The sequence below is a fragment of the Amphiprion ocellaris genome, chromosome 15 (assembly GCF_022539595.1).
Source record: "Amphiprion ocellaris isolate individual 3 ecotype Okinawa chromosome 15, ASM2253959v1, whole genome shotgun sequence".
NCBI lineage: Eukaryota > Metazoa > Chordata > Actinopteri > Pomacentridae > Amphiprion > Amphiprion ocellaris.
The window spans coordinates 5,816,614-5,832,174 of NC_072780.1; the positions used below are offsets into that span (position 1 = coordinate 5,816,614).

General features: G+C 39.8%; 1 protein-coding gene across 1 annotated transcript; it reads right to left on the reverse strand.

Moving 5' to 3' along the window:
- Positions 1-740: 740 nt before the first annotated feature.
- Positions 741-15,561, reverse strand: zgc:63863 (uncharacterized protein LOC393372 homolog). Its single transcript, XM_023268498.3, has 10 exons — positions 15,346-15,561; positions 14,242-14,296; positions 13,042-13,172; positions 12,858-12,938; positions 11,112-11,298; positions 9,648-9,749; positions 7,590-7,731; positions 6,558-6,742; positions 5,386-5,495; positions 741-3,152 (listed from the first exon to the last, which is right to left on the reverse strand). The coding sequence occupies exons 1-10, from the start codon at positions 15,407-15,409 to the stop codon at positions 2,971-2,973; spliced, it is 1,239 nt and encodes a 412-aa protein (XP_023124266.2). The 5' UTR covers positions 15,410-15,561; the 3' UTR covers positions 741-2,970.

The following is a 15,561-nucleotide window of genomic DNA, read 5'->3' on the forward strand; positions in this document are numbered from 1 at the left end:
ATTAGGATCTGGCACCACCAACACTCGCTCCTGGAATCTATGTGTGTGTCTTTGTCTGCGTTGCACGAACACAACTACACAGGATCATCAAAGGCAGCGGTCAAAGAATGTTTCTAAGTATATTAAAGTCAGGCAGCCAAATGTGAATGAGCAAAAACCATGAAAAATGACTTCTAATTATAACTGTTTTCTATCAATCAAGTATGTATCCAAGCATCACAGATTCACAATTGCACACAAATACTTTACAGCCAATGTAAGAGAGCTAACTTCACTGCAGAGGGACAACGATGCGCCATACAACAGTGCATGTTACACGTTGCAATGTCATGTGTTCATTATTGTGATCTAAGGGGTGGTTCATATTAAAAGATTTCATGGAATAGATAAGCAGATTGATATTATTCTCATTTTTGAAGAAGTAGTTCAATATCTGATGCTCAATTAAACTGCTACCTGTTGTTTTTACACTACCAAATAAGATTTAACATGTTCATTTGTGATCTTCAGAGGTTTCGTTACCTTTAGACAGAGCCAAGTCTGCTCTTTCCTGCTGTTTCTGGTTTTTGTGCTAAGCTAAGCCAACCAGCTACTGGCCACAGTTTCATATTTATGCACCAGACATGAGAGTAGCATCTTATTTTTTCTGAAATGTTAAACTATTCCCTTCACCTCCAGTCTGATTCAGAATTTTCAATGCAAAAAAAACAATGTGAACTTAACAAATACAAACCCTCAGATTGCTGCTAATCACAAACCATTATAATATTTTTTACTTCACTTTTTCATTTACATTAGATTCACATTCATACAATTCAATGTAAGATTTCAATAAATAGCCAATCAGATTGTTGCTCTTAAAATAAATAATTTGACTGGTGACACTTAACAATGAGGCACTGAGAGCATTAAAGCATTAAATAAATAAAGAGCTAACTTTCTCCATCTCTCACAGACACACACTTAATGCATTTAATTACAATGGTATTCAGACTACCAGCCCAGATTTGCCTAGATTTCTGAATCCTTACTGGCTTGCAGGCCAGCCGGTGGGTTACAGACCATTTATTGATTGATCACCTGTCTAACAAAATGACTAACTGATTATCACCAATCAAATGTTAGCATTTAACTGACGAATGCCTGAGACCCTGAGAAGAGAAATGCGTCTTAAATGCATTCATCACTGTCACTTTGCGCACAAAAGACTGGCGTACGGTTGATTTCACAAGCCGCAGAGCAACAGAAATCAACAGGGCCGAGTCCACGACGAGCTGCATGAAAATGTGACACATTTATATCTGATGACAGAGAACAGGAGGAGGAGGGGGAGTGTTGTGACTCCAGCGAAGTTGTATTAACAGGAGCAGCAGCTTAGCTACATGCTAGTAAGAGCTGATAAATATTTCAGAATATAAGTCGACGCACGGAGCATGCATTGCTGTTTGGAGAGGGCGTCTCCTTACAAGTGTGTGTGTGTGTACCTCAGGTGGAAATACTGTATTATTGATATTCACTTTTCAGGTTATGAAACTCTGTGATTATGTTTGGTCCAACAGCATCTACAGCATGTGTGATGGCAAATGGGAAGAGCAGTTTCCTCCACTAATAGGAAAAAAAAAAACCACGTCACAATTTCTTCTTTCTCAAGAGTTCAAAGAAACATTCACCAAATAAAGCTGTAAAACCATTTTTAAGTTGCAAAATGTGGAGGAGAAATATGATGTTGGGGAGTCCATGTACTGTAGCTCTGTTGTCGGCTGTTCAGGGTGGATATTGGCGCAAACCTGCTAAATATTTCAAGACTGCAAAAGTACTGGTGTCTTCCCCATATTCATTCAGCAGTCGTTGGCCTCCAACAGCTTGAAATCTACTACAGAAAATATGAAAAATACATTCTAAAAAAACCTTCTGCAAAATGCATCTGGAAAATCCCCACTGCTTGCACTGAGTGTAGCGTTCTAACTGTGTGCAGCGTTTTGGGCCAGCAACAGCTCGTTTTAGTGTTTGTGTGTCAGGCTCTACTGTAAATGTAACTCACTAACACCTGGAGTAAAGCAATTAATACAAGGCTCACAGGCAAATTCTCCCCCTCTATCACTCCGTTCTTTCTTTCTTTCCCGCTCTCCGTCTTCGCTCATAACCAGAAGCTTTCAGCAGGAAACACCGCTCGTTAATAATTTGTATTCATGTGTCATCGCGCTGGCTACGGGCACTTTTGGCTCTTAGATATGGCTGCTGATCCAACAAGTGCGCTGAAAACACATTTTTTTCCCGACCGAAATGCACAAACTTGCGTGACTGTCTAAAAAACAAGTTATCAGCAAAATAATCCAACTGACGAGAAACAAAGACACATGTAAAATGTTGTGGCGGCCTGAAAGAGTGTGATGTGTTGTCGTGTCTCACATGCAACGATGGATTCTGAGATAATGGGCCCCTGGGTGAAGGCATGCATAGAACCCACCTACATAGCAGCAAGACACACTGGAAGAGACAAAACCGTGATTGTTTTGCATTTCTTTTTTGATAAATTATGTCTGTAGTCGTCTCATGTCTCTGGGGTCATTTTGTGGTTGTTTTGAGTCTCTTTGTCACATTTTTTCCATGTCTTTGTGATTGTTTGGCATCCTTTCGTGGTCATTTAATTGATTTTCCAAAAAGATATGTTGTGAAATTACCATTTGGACTGTTCTTTGGAGGCCTGTTCATGTAATCCATCCACAGACACACACCTGCTCACACACATGCACACGAATCCTGAGGCTGACTAGCTGATAACATACGTTCATTGTTGGTTGAGCAGCAACAACCTGTTTGGCACCAAGGTAACAACTTCCTCCTGTTTTCTCCCCCCGTTTTCAGAGTCTGTGTTCGTACATTGTCGATCTGTCGTGGGAGCTGGTGTGTGCGTCTGCCGTCGCCATGCGTCAGTGTGTGTGTCGACCAGTCTATGTTCCCGCCACCTCGTCAGAACAGCTGGAGTAACACCTCCGGTCCCCAGTCCAAGGCAGTCTGAGCCACGGCGAACACGGCCGCCCCGAGCGTAGCGGACAGCCCCCACACTGCCATCTTTACCATCCTGTTCCCCTTCCCCCACAGCTGGCCTCGGTCCCCAGGCAAAGCTGCTTCCAGGCCTGTTTGTCCAGAGGCTACGAGCACAGAACAAGAATGAGGGGGTCAGACGGCGAGGGGCACAGACAACGGAGGGGTCAAGAGGGTTCGACATGCTCATATCTGAACCAAAGCAGGTTGAGGCTGCACAATGGAGTGGGATTGAAAGCAAAAAGGGGATCAAAGAAGGCCAAAAGTGTGGAAGTAGAGACCAGAAGGGGGCAACATGCATATCACAATCCATTAAGTATAAAAAACAAGGTGGCTTCCTGATCAAAAAGCAGTACAATCACTTCATGTAACTATAGAAAAGTCACACTGAGTTGCCAGTTTGTTACTGGTACATCCATCTACCCAACATTAACGCAATAATGATAAAATCTTTACAAAGGCTATGATGTTTAGTTGTTTTAAACTGCTTCAGAGAGGTGTGAAAGCTATAGTTCGTGCAGCCACTTGGAGTCATTTTTTGTATTTTTCCACCGTTTCTTTTCATCAGTGCGGTAATACTAAATATTACACTCATCCTTCAGTACACACAAACAAACTGCAGCTTCTAAAGTGACCATGAAGACAAATCAAACATTTACAAACACTTTCAGTAAAAACTGAATGCTGTAACCTCCATGAAGGTTGACTGCAGGGGCTGCATTAAGATTGCATTAGTTTTAGCATGCAGGTGTGCCAAGTGTGTGTAATTCCTTAATGCAAGTCCTCAGTCTTGGTTTATGTGAAGACACCCAAAATCACTGATGGTGTGGTCATTAAGGCTGTAAATATCAGGTAATTTTAGACACAAAAAAACTCTAATTATCAATTAAGTGGGCTTTTTCTCTTCATTTTATATCTCCATTTACATTAGTGAGATTGGCCCTGCTTTCTCATTTGACTAAAGACCAAAATATGACCACAGAGGTGCTATAGTGTTTACATTTTTTAACTAAATTCATGACATTAATATCAATAGATGCTCATTGAAATGCAGTTGGTCAAATATCGGAAGTCAAGCGACTCAACAGTTGGTGCAATTAAATCATAGGAGAAAAAAGAATTGAAATATTAAATTTCTGTTAGTTTCAACTCAATGTTTTCATCCAGGTCTGTGGAAACAATTCTAAGGATTCTAAAACATTATAAAACATGACAGCTGCATTTCCTATGAATCCTTTCTGAGTGCACGCAGTAAGAATCACGCATAGAAGAGGTGGATTTTGCCAATAAAAGACACAAAACACTGCAGATAAAACAGCTCGTTGTTCTTTTGTTATCAGCTGTTTCCAGAGATTTCAACAAAATCTTAAACCATCCAATAATGAGAAAACATTCCAAAAATTAGACCATGTGTTAAGAATCTTTGTAAAACTGCTGGTCATGGGGTGACCCGAAGACTGACGGCACATACCACATGGATGTAAATGCCCCGTGCAAAGACTCATTGATCAATTACTACATGTCATACTATTTTTGTCTCCACATTTCCTCTCTTTCCAATGCGACTGTGAAATAAATACATAAAAATGTCCCAAAAAATAACCGTCAGAAAAGCTAAAGGATGAAGTGAAACACACTGAATTACTACTATTGGAAAATATTGGTCAGAAACAGTATCAGAAATGGTTTTGCCAGATTTAAATCTCTGACTTCAGCTCATTGTTTGCTACAGTGAAATCGCGAGGTTCTGTAGGTCCAGTCCATTATGCACTTCATCTTGCTCCTAATTGAATTCTGATGAAACTGCAGGGAATTGTGCACATATTATCCGTTTTCAAATTACACTGTTTGGCCTGAGGGGAATGCTGCAACATATTTTTGATTGCCGGTACATCACAGACAATATGTCAGATGCTGCTGATCAGATTTTCACAAAACCTATGGGACCGATGCGTCTCTTTGTTCTGTTCTGGCATATTTAAATTTGCACTTGATTGGTCTGATGGGGGTGCTACAACATTTGTTTACTTGTTATTGATTGGCCCAAGGGGGGGCAGTGTTTGTGGGGGATGTCATATTTACTGTTGCCTTGTTTTGAAGGATCGTGCTCCCATGTAGAGCACAAAAACGCGAGGAACTAAGGCTCCATCAAGCAATTTCGGTGGGGTAGAGATGTCTTTCTTACAACTTCACAGTCGATATTCATTTTTTTACCAACTTCAAAGAGTGCGCAACAAATATTCAATTCTACTTCGACTCATCTACAAGTGTGTCTGCGCTCTCTGCATGTGTGGAATCCTCCTTCAGAGTCAGTAATGAGATTACAGTGACTATTTTTACCGTGTCTGGAGGTGGTGGAGCCCTGGGCCTTGGTGAGGCGTTGGAGAACAGAGTCGGGCCTCTGGTGGAGGGTGGAGAGCTGAAACGCCTGGAAGGTGCTGATGGACAGGCTAAAGGAAAGGAAACAGGGGAAGAGGAAGGATGGAGGGGGAGAGTTAGTCACGATGGAGAAGAGAGTCGGGTCTAAGGTGAAGCATGAACAGCCGGAGTGACATGAAAAGATGGACTGATGGATAAAGTGATGGATAAAGACAGGTGAGGCAGAGAGTTGGAGACAATTTCAGAGAACTGCTAACTCAGTAGCTCCTGTCTATAGGAAGCGAAGGGGGTAATGTATTGTGGGACACTAGTATCTTTCAGTGTGTCAGTCAAGGCCTTGTGTCACTTCTTGCCTTAAACAATGACTGTAAGCTACATTGAAGGACACTGACAGGGAGAAAGAGACTGATTGATGGCCATGGATATGCAGAGGAAGAGAGAGTGGTCTCTAATGTTTCCTCCTCTGTAATAAAAGTGGGGAAAAATGGTCACACAGATGGTCACACACACTCTAAATGGCCTGTGTGTGTTACCAGCGCCTCTGGATGACGGAGTCAGGATGTGCTGATAGAGCATCACCTCTTGGTTACTGATGGAATAACAGAAATCACACCACCTACAGTCACCTCACAACAGCTTTATGCAGTAAAATGTTGTATTGGAATCGTTTTTACTGTCAAGTTTGACAAACTATCTCACACAAAGTAAACAGATTCATTGTATCTAGCTTCCTAAATGTATGTTTTCTCTTAAATATCTTTGGGTTTTGGACTGTCGGTTGTATGAAACAAGCATTCTGAAGACTTCATGTTGGGCTCTGGGAAGTTCAACAGGTATTTTTTACAGTTCCGCTCCATTTTGCAAACTAATGTGAACAATACTGACCCTGCGATTTGCTTTGCCAATTCGCTGAAGCAGCTTCATGTGACTTAGGCTGAACAAGAATTAGCATGACACCTCATTAAGTTGTTGTAATAAAAACAAATAGATTTTTGTCTTAGGTTTAGACTTAAACACATCATTTTTTGAGCCTGTAGCCTGAAGCCAAATGTTCAATGAGTAACAACCTTTGCTGCTTTTGTTAAGTAGTATTACCAGATTAACGACTTTAATTTCAGCTGTCATCCCCTCACCTCTTGCGAGATTGCAGCGCTGCCCGCTTGGCCAGTAATGATGGAGGGTACTGGTCGAACAGGTCCTGGGCCTGGCCAATCAGAATTTCATACGGGAGATCCTGGGGGATGCGGGAGAGGAGGTGGTGGACCATGGCCATGTCACACTCTGTCTGCTTCACCTCCTTCTCCCTGTGCAACACAATCTGAGGAGGAGGGGTTAAAATGTTTAATCCTGAGGTAGATCTGGCTGGTCAGACACATGAATTAGATTCCACATATTGTGCGTTAGCTGGTTCCAGTGCGACGAGCACAGCAGTGAGATAGGCAGATGAAGAGTTAAAGCCCCATGCTGTGCTCTACTCAGCCTTGGAGGAAACATGAACTACATTCTGCTTTGTTGTTTCACACACTTCAAACAGAGCTCTCTCTCTGCCCAGCCCCTTCACACACACACACACGCACGCACACACGCACACACGCACACACGCACACACGCACACACGCACACACGCACACACGCACACACACACACACACACACACACACACACAGAAAATTTGCTCAGTGGAACCCACTAATCACCATGCACAAACTCTTCAATTAAAAAATGCCTCTTCATACACAAATAAACACATCAAAAAGCAAAAGGATGCCTGTACACACACAAAAATATTGTTTTTCCACAAACACACACAGTACAGTACTAAGCATGCAGCAGTTGATGTAAGCAGCCAGAACATATGAAGCTATTCCAGAGAGGAGCAAATGAAATAAATGTTTTGTTTCTGTGTCTTTCTAAGTAAAGATCTCACATCAGTCAGCTCTCCTTGTCATTCTTTTTCTTTGTCCTTTTCTTTCTCTGTAATCCCTCCCTCTTTCCATCCTTTTCTCTGTGCCCCTCTTTCTCTTTCTCATCTGTTCAAAAGCAGCGATCTAATTAACTAGTCTGTTGACTTCACAGTACTCTCTACTATTCATGTGCCCTGGATTACTGACGAAACAATCTCATTGGCTCTCGCTCGTTTCCTCCTGGCGGCGACGGCGTCTTACCGTGGCGGCAAGGTAGATGGGCATCAGTGGATGTGAGGCCAGGAAGAAGTCGTAAAGTCTCAGGGTGTGTTTGAACTCTGACAGGACGTGACCGTACCATGTGATGAGCCAGGAAAGTGCAAATATGGTTCCAACCTCCGCTCTAAAAACAAAAGGAAAATACACAAAGAGAGGTAAACACAAACAAAGCACATATGATGGACATACTTTGATGTTTCCATTTTAATCTTCTATTTTATTCTTTTCAAAAACCTACTCAAATCATCTATTTTCATATTTGCTCTGTGTTGTTGTTTTTTGTCTCAGTGACTTTAAATCTTTAGTGAAGCATTTTAGATTGCCATGCTGTTGAAAATTCATTCTGTAGTCTCCACGGTCCTGCCTATCAACACTGGGGCTGCAACTAACTATTATTTTTATTGGTAATTAATCAATTCATGATTTTCACAATGAATTGATTGGATGTTTGGGCTATAAAATCTCAGCAAATGGTGAAAAATGTGGCTCCCCAAAGCCCGAGATGACGAATGTCAAAGAAATTCAGTTTACTGTCATAGATGAGTAAAGAAAAAAAAAACACAGTTTTCAAACACTGCAATCAGAGAATTTGGGCTTTTTTTTTGCTTTAAAAAAAAAATCACTCAGACGGATCAAATATCAAAAGAGCTGGACAACTGATCAAATAACTGTTACAGGTACAATCAGCACTGAAGGAGAAATGTTGATAAGATCTCTTATGATTAATCAGATGAAAAACATAAATAAATAAAGGCATTCCAACACAATTTTTTTCATTTTCATTACAAAAATATATTGTATCTAAATATCAGTTTCCTTGATGACTAATAATCAATATTGATCAAATCAATCAATCCGTGAACATATACAGTAAGTCCGTTGGAAAAATGTGAAAAACTCCAAGTATGGTCTCCAGAAGTGAAGCCAAATATCACAAGATCCCTTCAAAAGCTTTGTACAGACAGGAGTTATAACCTCTGTCTATATGTGACCATCTGTTATCAAGTGACATTTTTTCACAATCACATTGACATATCAAGAATCAGCCACATTGTAAATTTCCCCGATAAGGGATCAATAAAGTTTATCTTATCAAAATATGTTTCCTTCAAGCTCACATACATCATGTGTCTTGTGTGCCGCGTGTGCTGACATGAACAGGTTGTTATTTTTAACTTAAGCAAATTAGAAACTCTGAGAGGAGGTTGTTGACGAATATTGGATAAGAACACTGATGGAGGATGAAGGATGTGTGTGAGAAGAAGGGAGTGACAAATAAAAAGAAGTCAGCGGGAGGGATAAAGCAAAGGGGCAAAGGGCAAAGAGCATGTGCGATGGGAGGGACAGAGAGATAAAAATGAAGTGGTAGAGACAGAAAAAAGAAGGGTGGGAAGGACAAAGAGTAGAGAATAAAAGAGGCAGAGATAAGAAGGTAGGCAAGGGGAAGAAGACGGTGCACTAGAAAGAGCAAACTGAACTTTGAAGTGGAACGTTGTTTATCCTGCTGTCTGCTTTCTCCAAGTGCAATGTCTTGTTTTATGTGCTTTTTCGGTTTACAAGAGCATCTATGTAGGTAGACAGGTTGTTTGCAAATATGGAAGTTGCCAGCACTGTATCAATTATGAACAGGCAACAAGACAGCGAAGGGACTGTAGACACACAGAGCTGCCGTCCTCACTGCACACATCAGCGTTAACCTACAGTAGCTGCTTCATATGTCCTTTTATTTTGGCTTATTTTACTACAAGACCTCACAAATGAATGTAAATATTTAAGTATAATGCAAACCTTTATGAGACTAACTGGCCTAGAAAGAAACTTTGGAACCGTCTGTCACTGGAATTCCCTCATGAGATATTTCCTACTGACGCATTTTCATTAATATTTTAATTCAATAACAAAACACCCAGCTATTCCTTTAAACGTGAAGCTTACAGGTCAAAGTCAACACTGCGGTGCCCTCTAGTGGTTGTTACTTCTGGTAACGGCACAACCAGCCTTTCAGCAGGTGTGGTTTTGCGTGGATCTACGAGTTTGTACCTGATCATGAAGTCATGCAGTTCCAGATCGACCTGTTCCAATATAGGCATCAGATAGTTCAGAATGTGTTTGGTGCTGTCCATGGTGGGATCCATGAAATCCCTGCAGACCGAGAAGACAGACAGAAGTTACAGAAATATCGTACTCAAATGAGATCAACTAACCCTCTTAAGCCCAAAACATGAGAGTAGGTTTGAACGGGATATTATGTTTTTAAAAATCCCAAAAACAACCCCACCATCTATCAGAACCAGAAACTGCATAAACAGATACAGCAGTCAGATTTTCAACTCTCCGACACTCCTCGAGTTAATCATGTGTTGCATGTCGTTGTGTTGGGGAATGAATCAAACCTGAGCTTACAATTGTGATTTTTTTTTTTTTTTTTAAATCCTTATTTACTATGTTCCCTCCAAATTTTGGCAAAAAAATAAATCATTTGCTCTAACCAAATTGTGCAAAAACAAAATAATCCACAGAACCAAGATACCATTAAAGACTCAAGTGCAAGCAACAGTCACATGACAAAAATTCAGGGACTTTTCAGTTGATCTGGGATGAACTGCAGGCTGTGTTTACAGACAAATCTAAAAAAAAAAAAAAAAAAAAATCCAAAGTCAATAGTACAATATCTGTAGTATGCAGAGTCATCATTTTTTCAGTATTGGTAACATCTTGGAGTATTTGGGTAACATTTTGCACATGTTGATTATATGGGTTTTTTTGTTTAAAAAAAAAAAAAAGAATTATAAAAGAAATTGAATTTTTTTTATTTTTATCAGTCAATCACTCAAAGCCTTTATTGTCATTGTATGACAGTGTATATGACGAAACTGGAAGTGCTGCTTCCTCTGGTGTGTTAAAAAACAATTTAAAGAATAAAACAGAAGCAGACAATATAATAACATGAATATAATAAAATAGAAGAAATTCAGAAGAAGTGTAGTGGAAAATATTTACGTGTTATACAATAAAAAAATTGTGATGTATGGTGTTCTAACTATTTCATACAGCACAGAGGAGGTTTTTGAGTTTTCTCTACTTCTAGCCATGGTTGTGCTGCTGCTTCCATGAAGGTGCAGGACTTTATATTGCATCAAAAAAACAAGCTTACAGTGTGTAAAAATGCTACAGAAGTTAAAAAAAACCACCCAGAAACTGCTTAGGTTTAACAGGGTTAAAAGACACATATCGTCACCTACCTAAAATAATGGCCTAAGTCATTTTTTGGCAAAAGTTTTTGTTTTTTTTTGCCTAAAACATCTCCTCATGATGCTGGCCACCTCTGGTAAAATCACCTAAATCCTCAGTTGAACAGATCGTGTGATTCTACCCCTGTAGTATGATGGCCTAAGTCAAGGTTCAGTGTAGTGCGGTTCAGTTTTTTGTGTCTCCTGAAAAACCTGAAAAAATGACTTGTCCCAAGATACATTGTTTGGTTTGGCAGGAAAAACAATATCCAACCTGAGGTGATAGTTGGACAGCGTGTCCAGCATGGCGAGGGCCATCCGCTCCCCGACCAGCAGCAGCAAAGTGACGGCCACATCGTGGTAGCCTTGATAGTAGTGAAGCTGAGGGTTACGTTTCAAAACCTCCAGTATGATGTCAATGAGCTGCTCCTGAAGCACTGCTCTCTCTGCAGTCGGCATCCCTAACAGAGAGCAAAGGAACAATACATTCATCAAATTCAAACAGCGAGCCCAGGAAGACGTGTTATTGGTTCATTAGAGGCTGTTAATACCATATCCAGGATGTCATAAAGGGACCCAAAACAGCTCTGTTGTAGCAATTTAAGGAGTAAACATTGGTATTTGGCACAAGATGTGCACAAAACTTAGAAGGAAAGTTTGTAGAAGTATAACCTGAAAAGAGATACATGGATATACGGCACATAAATAAAGTGTCTGTGATAGTCATTATCCTAACACTTCTTGCACCTTTTAACAGAGATCAACAACACAAAGGATCTATTGCTATGAGTAACTTTTCCTCAAAGTCAACAACTTTTTCAGTTAGTCTACCACAGGGTCAATATATAATTGTGGGACTTTTTGTAACATAGTCGACAGGCATCATAGTTGACATTTTTGCTGTTTTCAGGCCTAAAATCAACATGACCACCTATAACCACACACCACATGGCATTTTTAGAGAAAGATTCTTCTAGGCAAGGCAAGGCAGCTTTATTTCTATACCACATTTCATACATGAGGGCAACTGAATGTGCTTTACATTAAAACGTTAAAAACATTGGAAACATTCAGACAAGCATAAAAGAGCACAATTAAATTGCCAAATATAATAAAACATAGAAAAGAAAAGGAAAATCAGAAATACACTAAAAAATAAAATCACAATTTGCATTTTGAACAAGTTAAAATAAGCTATAATAGGAAAGCAGTGGCAAACAGAAAAGTCTTGAGTTTTGATTCAAAAGAAGTAAGAGTTGGAGCAGACCTACAGCTTTCAGGGAGTTTGTTCCAGTTATGTGGAGCATAAAGAGTAAACGCTGCTTCACCATGTTTAGTTCTAACTCTAGGGACTGAAAGCAGGCCAGGACCTGATGATCTCAGAGGTCGAGATGGTTCATAAAGTGACAGCAGTTCAACTATGTATTTTGGGCCTAAACCATTCAGTGCTTTATAAACCATCAGCAGGATTTTAAAATCTATTCTATGGCAGATAGGAAGCCAGTGTCGAGATCTAAGAACTGGAGTGATGTGATCTACTTTTTTGGTCCTTGTTAGGACTCAAACTGCAGCATTCTGTATGAGTTGCAGTCATCTGATGGACATTTTAGGGAGTCCTGCAAAGATCTATTGCTAAGTCTACCTTTTCCTCATTGTCTACAACTTTTTCAATTAGTCTACCACTAATTTTTCGATTATCATTATTGTTAGACAAATGTGCAGATGTTCAACTATACATTTAAGTGGGATTTAATGTTAAAAAAGCCTCTCAGTTCGAAGACACAAGATACTTGTCTCTGTTGCATCCTCACACAGTGATTTTGGTTGACATCACAAATGTTTTGCGACATAAAAGTATTCTCTGGTGAAGCTTTAACTCAGTTCATTAATAAGTTAACTATGCCAGATAACTCCATGTTGCTGTCTGTACAGGGATACAGTTTTATAACTGAGCCATGCTGCTATCTTTAGAGATAACAAACACACATGCGCACACACACAGACACACACAGGCACACACCTTTAGGGAAGCGCTTCATGGATCTCCTGACATCCAGAACTACCTGGTTGTAGTCTTTGTGGTTCTCCCTCACATTCCGACCTACAACAAAAGACAATAATTAGTTTTCCCACTACTAACACATTGCATTATGCAGTATTTACTGAAAAGCAAATTTTAACCGGAGTAATTTGGTTAAACTCACCAGGTTTATATGGTAGATCATACACATTTATGTTCAGCAGTTTGGGCCACACTTTCCTCCTGAGGTCATCAGTGAGGAGTCCTCCTCTACTGGCTGCTGCTCTCCTCAGGGTCTCAATGTCCACTGGATCACTGACCATTCAAAAGGAACAATTATACAAAGTTCACTCCAAAAAATATATACCAGTTCTGAAATCCAACCTCTTAAATAAAAAAATAAAATAAAGCTGCCAATGCCTTTATTTTGTTTGATTACAGAAATTAACTTCACATGATACGAGTAGATTTTATGCTTTTGAAAAGCATCAACATTAAATTCTATTTTTTTTAGGGTATTTGATCCTTTAAACAACTTTGACAGAATCTGAATGTGGATTATCTACAGTCAAGTTTAAAGTTAATCTTGCTATATAACAATCTCAGTCCTTAAAATGGTTTAATGAACAGTCTTACTCTTAAGCCAGTCAAAATACACCCATATGTCAAACACTTTACTCCCTCCACATCTGCCTGACATCTGTCCTGCACTGATGGCAGCGTGGTATCTGTCTAAATCTCTAAACTGACCTGACAGGCAGCTTTTGCACTTGTGCAACTAGGCAGCTTGTACAGAAGCTTTTCTGTGTAATTTCTTTTTCAGCCTCATCTACCTCTTCACATTAAAGTTCTCATGATCTTTATCACACTATTCCTCTGAGCACATGCGAGTAATCTCCATATGTGAAATTATCTTAATGTGGAGCAATAAAGGTCACGGTCTGTGGATAAATGCATACCATCTAATTCTGGAAGAGCACATTGGACGATCTGAAGGAGAAAGTGTCCCACTGGAGGAAGACAATCTAGTCCTAATGGAGGCATTTAGTGCAATGGAAAATTTGAAAACTTTTAATGATTCTAAAAAATATGGTCATTTTAAGGATGGTTTCTGGGGGAAACGAGTAACAAATGAGGGCATTGTATCTAAAGGCAAATCTTAATCTCAAGTGTCGCTCACTGCTCTGGTGTTTAAAAAGTAAATGGCTTTTTGTGCTTCACCACTATCACTTTAAATCAAAATGTCCCATTATCAGCAAGACAGGCCAGCAGTGCATAAATTGGTTTATGTGGAATCAACATTAGTTAGTTAACATAAGACAACTCAGAATAAAAATATATCCTACATATAAAGACATACTGTAACTGGTAATGTTATATTAACCTGATCAAAGCCTGATGGATCTCAGTCAGCTTCTGTTTCCTCCCACAGCTTGGCTCTGTAAAGAAGGGACAGAGGTGGGAGGATGAGAGAAAAGAAACAGAAGAAGAGTGAAATCAAAAGAGAAAGTGCAAACAGAGAGAAGACATGAGGTTAAAGAGGGAACAAAGGACAGGGAAAGAGGGATAAATGTGGAGGTAAGGGACAGACAGAAGAAGGAGAGAAGAAGGACATTGAGAGAGGAGAGATCCCACTGGGGTTACAAACAGAATTTAGCAATAAGTACATTCAACACATATATAGCAGTATAGTTTCTAGGGCTGGGACAGATTGCTTTGTCATACTTTAACTGTTACGAAGCGCCTTTAAACACTGGACATTTAAAGTAAGACTTTTGCCAGAAAATGTTTGCAGTCAACAGAACTTGCACAGACAAAAAAGATTCAAGAAGTCTGTGATTAAACCCTGTTGAAAGATTTCTTTTGACCAATCCATTTAATGCATTTCATACAAACACAATGGCATTACACTGACTCAGTGAGTGTTTACAGTGTTAGCTATGCTTTGAGACTGGAGTCATAGTGTCAGAATGACCGAAGGGGTAAAATAGAGTGTGAAGAGATTAAATCAGATAGAACAGTGCTCTTCTGGCTCAGTAGAGAAATAAAAGAACCTTTCCTGTCTCTTCAGCTGACAGCCAGCTAACCAGCTGTCAGTTTGCCAAACTGTCCAAGTTTCCAAACCGTCCAAACCCACTGACAGTCTGCCACGCAAGCAGGATTTGCAGATATGTAGCTAATGTTTACATTCTCACAGCGATGTAAACAAAACGACAGTGTGTTTCGGGATGTATGTGGGAAATAACAACCCGAGATTGGTGTGTAGTTTGAGTCACCTGCCTGCAGTAAGAGCATTAGGTTAAAGGAGAATTTGCCGCATAGTACAGACTGGTAAAGTTTCCGTCAGTGCATACAGAATCGATATCTCGATTTAAGTTAAATGTACAGGGCATTTTAATAGAAGAAACGGCCTTCTGTGAGTAGTCTAAATGGCTGCCTGATGAATCTTTATTTAAAAACTAATGTTTGCTACCTGTGGTACATTTACCTCTTGTGACAGATCCATTCACCCGAACTCCTCCGTTTTGTTTCTTCTTCTTGATTCTTTTCATCCCTTTTAAATACAAACTACCGACAAACGAAGTTTGTACAATGCCATAGACAAAATAATAAATAAAAAGTTCGTCCTTAAACAGGTAAAAACACTAACAATAGCTGCCACAACGACAACGTTTCCCTCAACAGCTGCCGCTGACAGAATCAA

Bases quoted from the DNA above. Each gene is read 5' to 3' on its own strand.
- zgc:63863 (XM_023268498.3), bottom strand. From the start codon at position 15,409: ATGAAAAGAATCAAGAAGAAGAAACAAAACGGAGGAGTTCGGGTGAAT. The intron at 14,297-15,345 runs GTAAATGTACCA...CCTTCTTTACAG, and splicing joins GAATGGATCTGTCACAAGAG to AGCCAAGCTGTGGGAGGAAA. The intron at 7,732-9,647 runs GTACAAACTCGT...TTTTGTTTTTAG, and splicing joins CTGCATGACTTCATGATCAG to AGCGGAGGTTGGAACCATAT.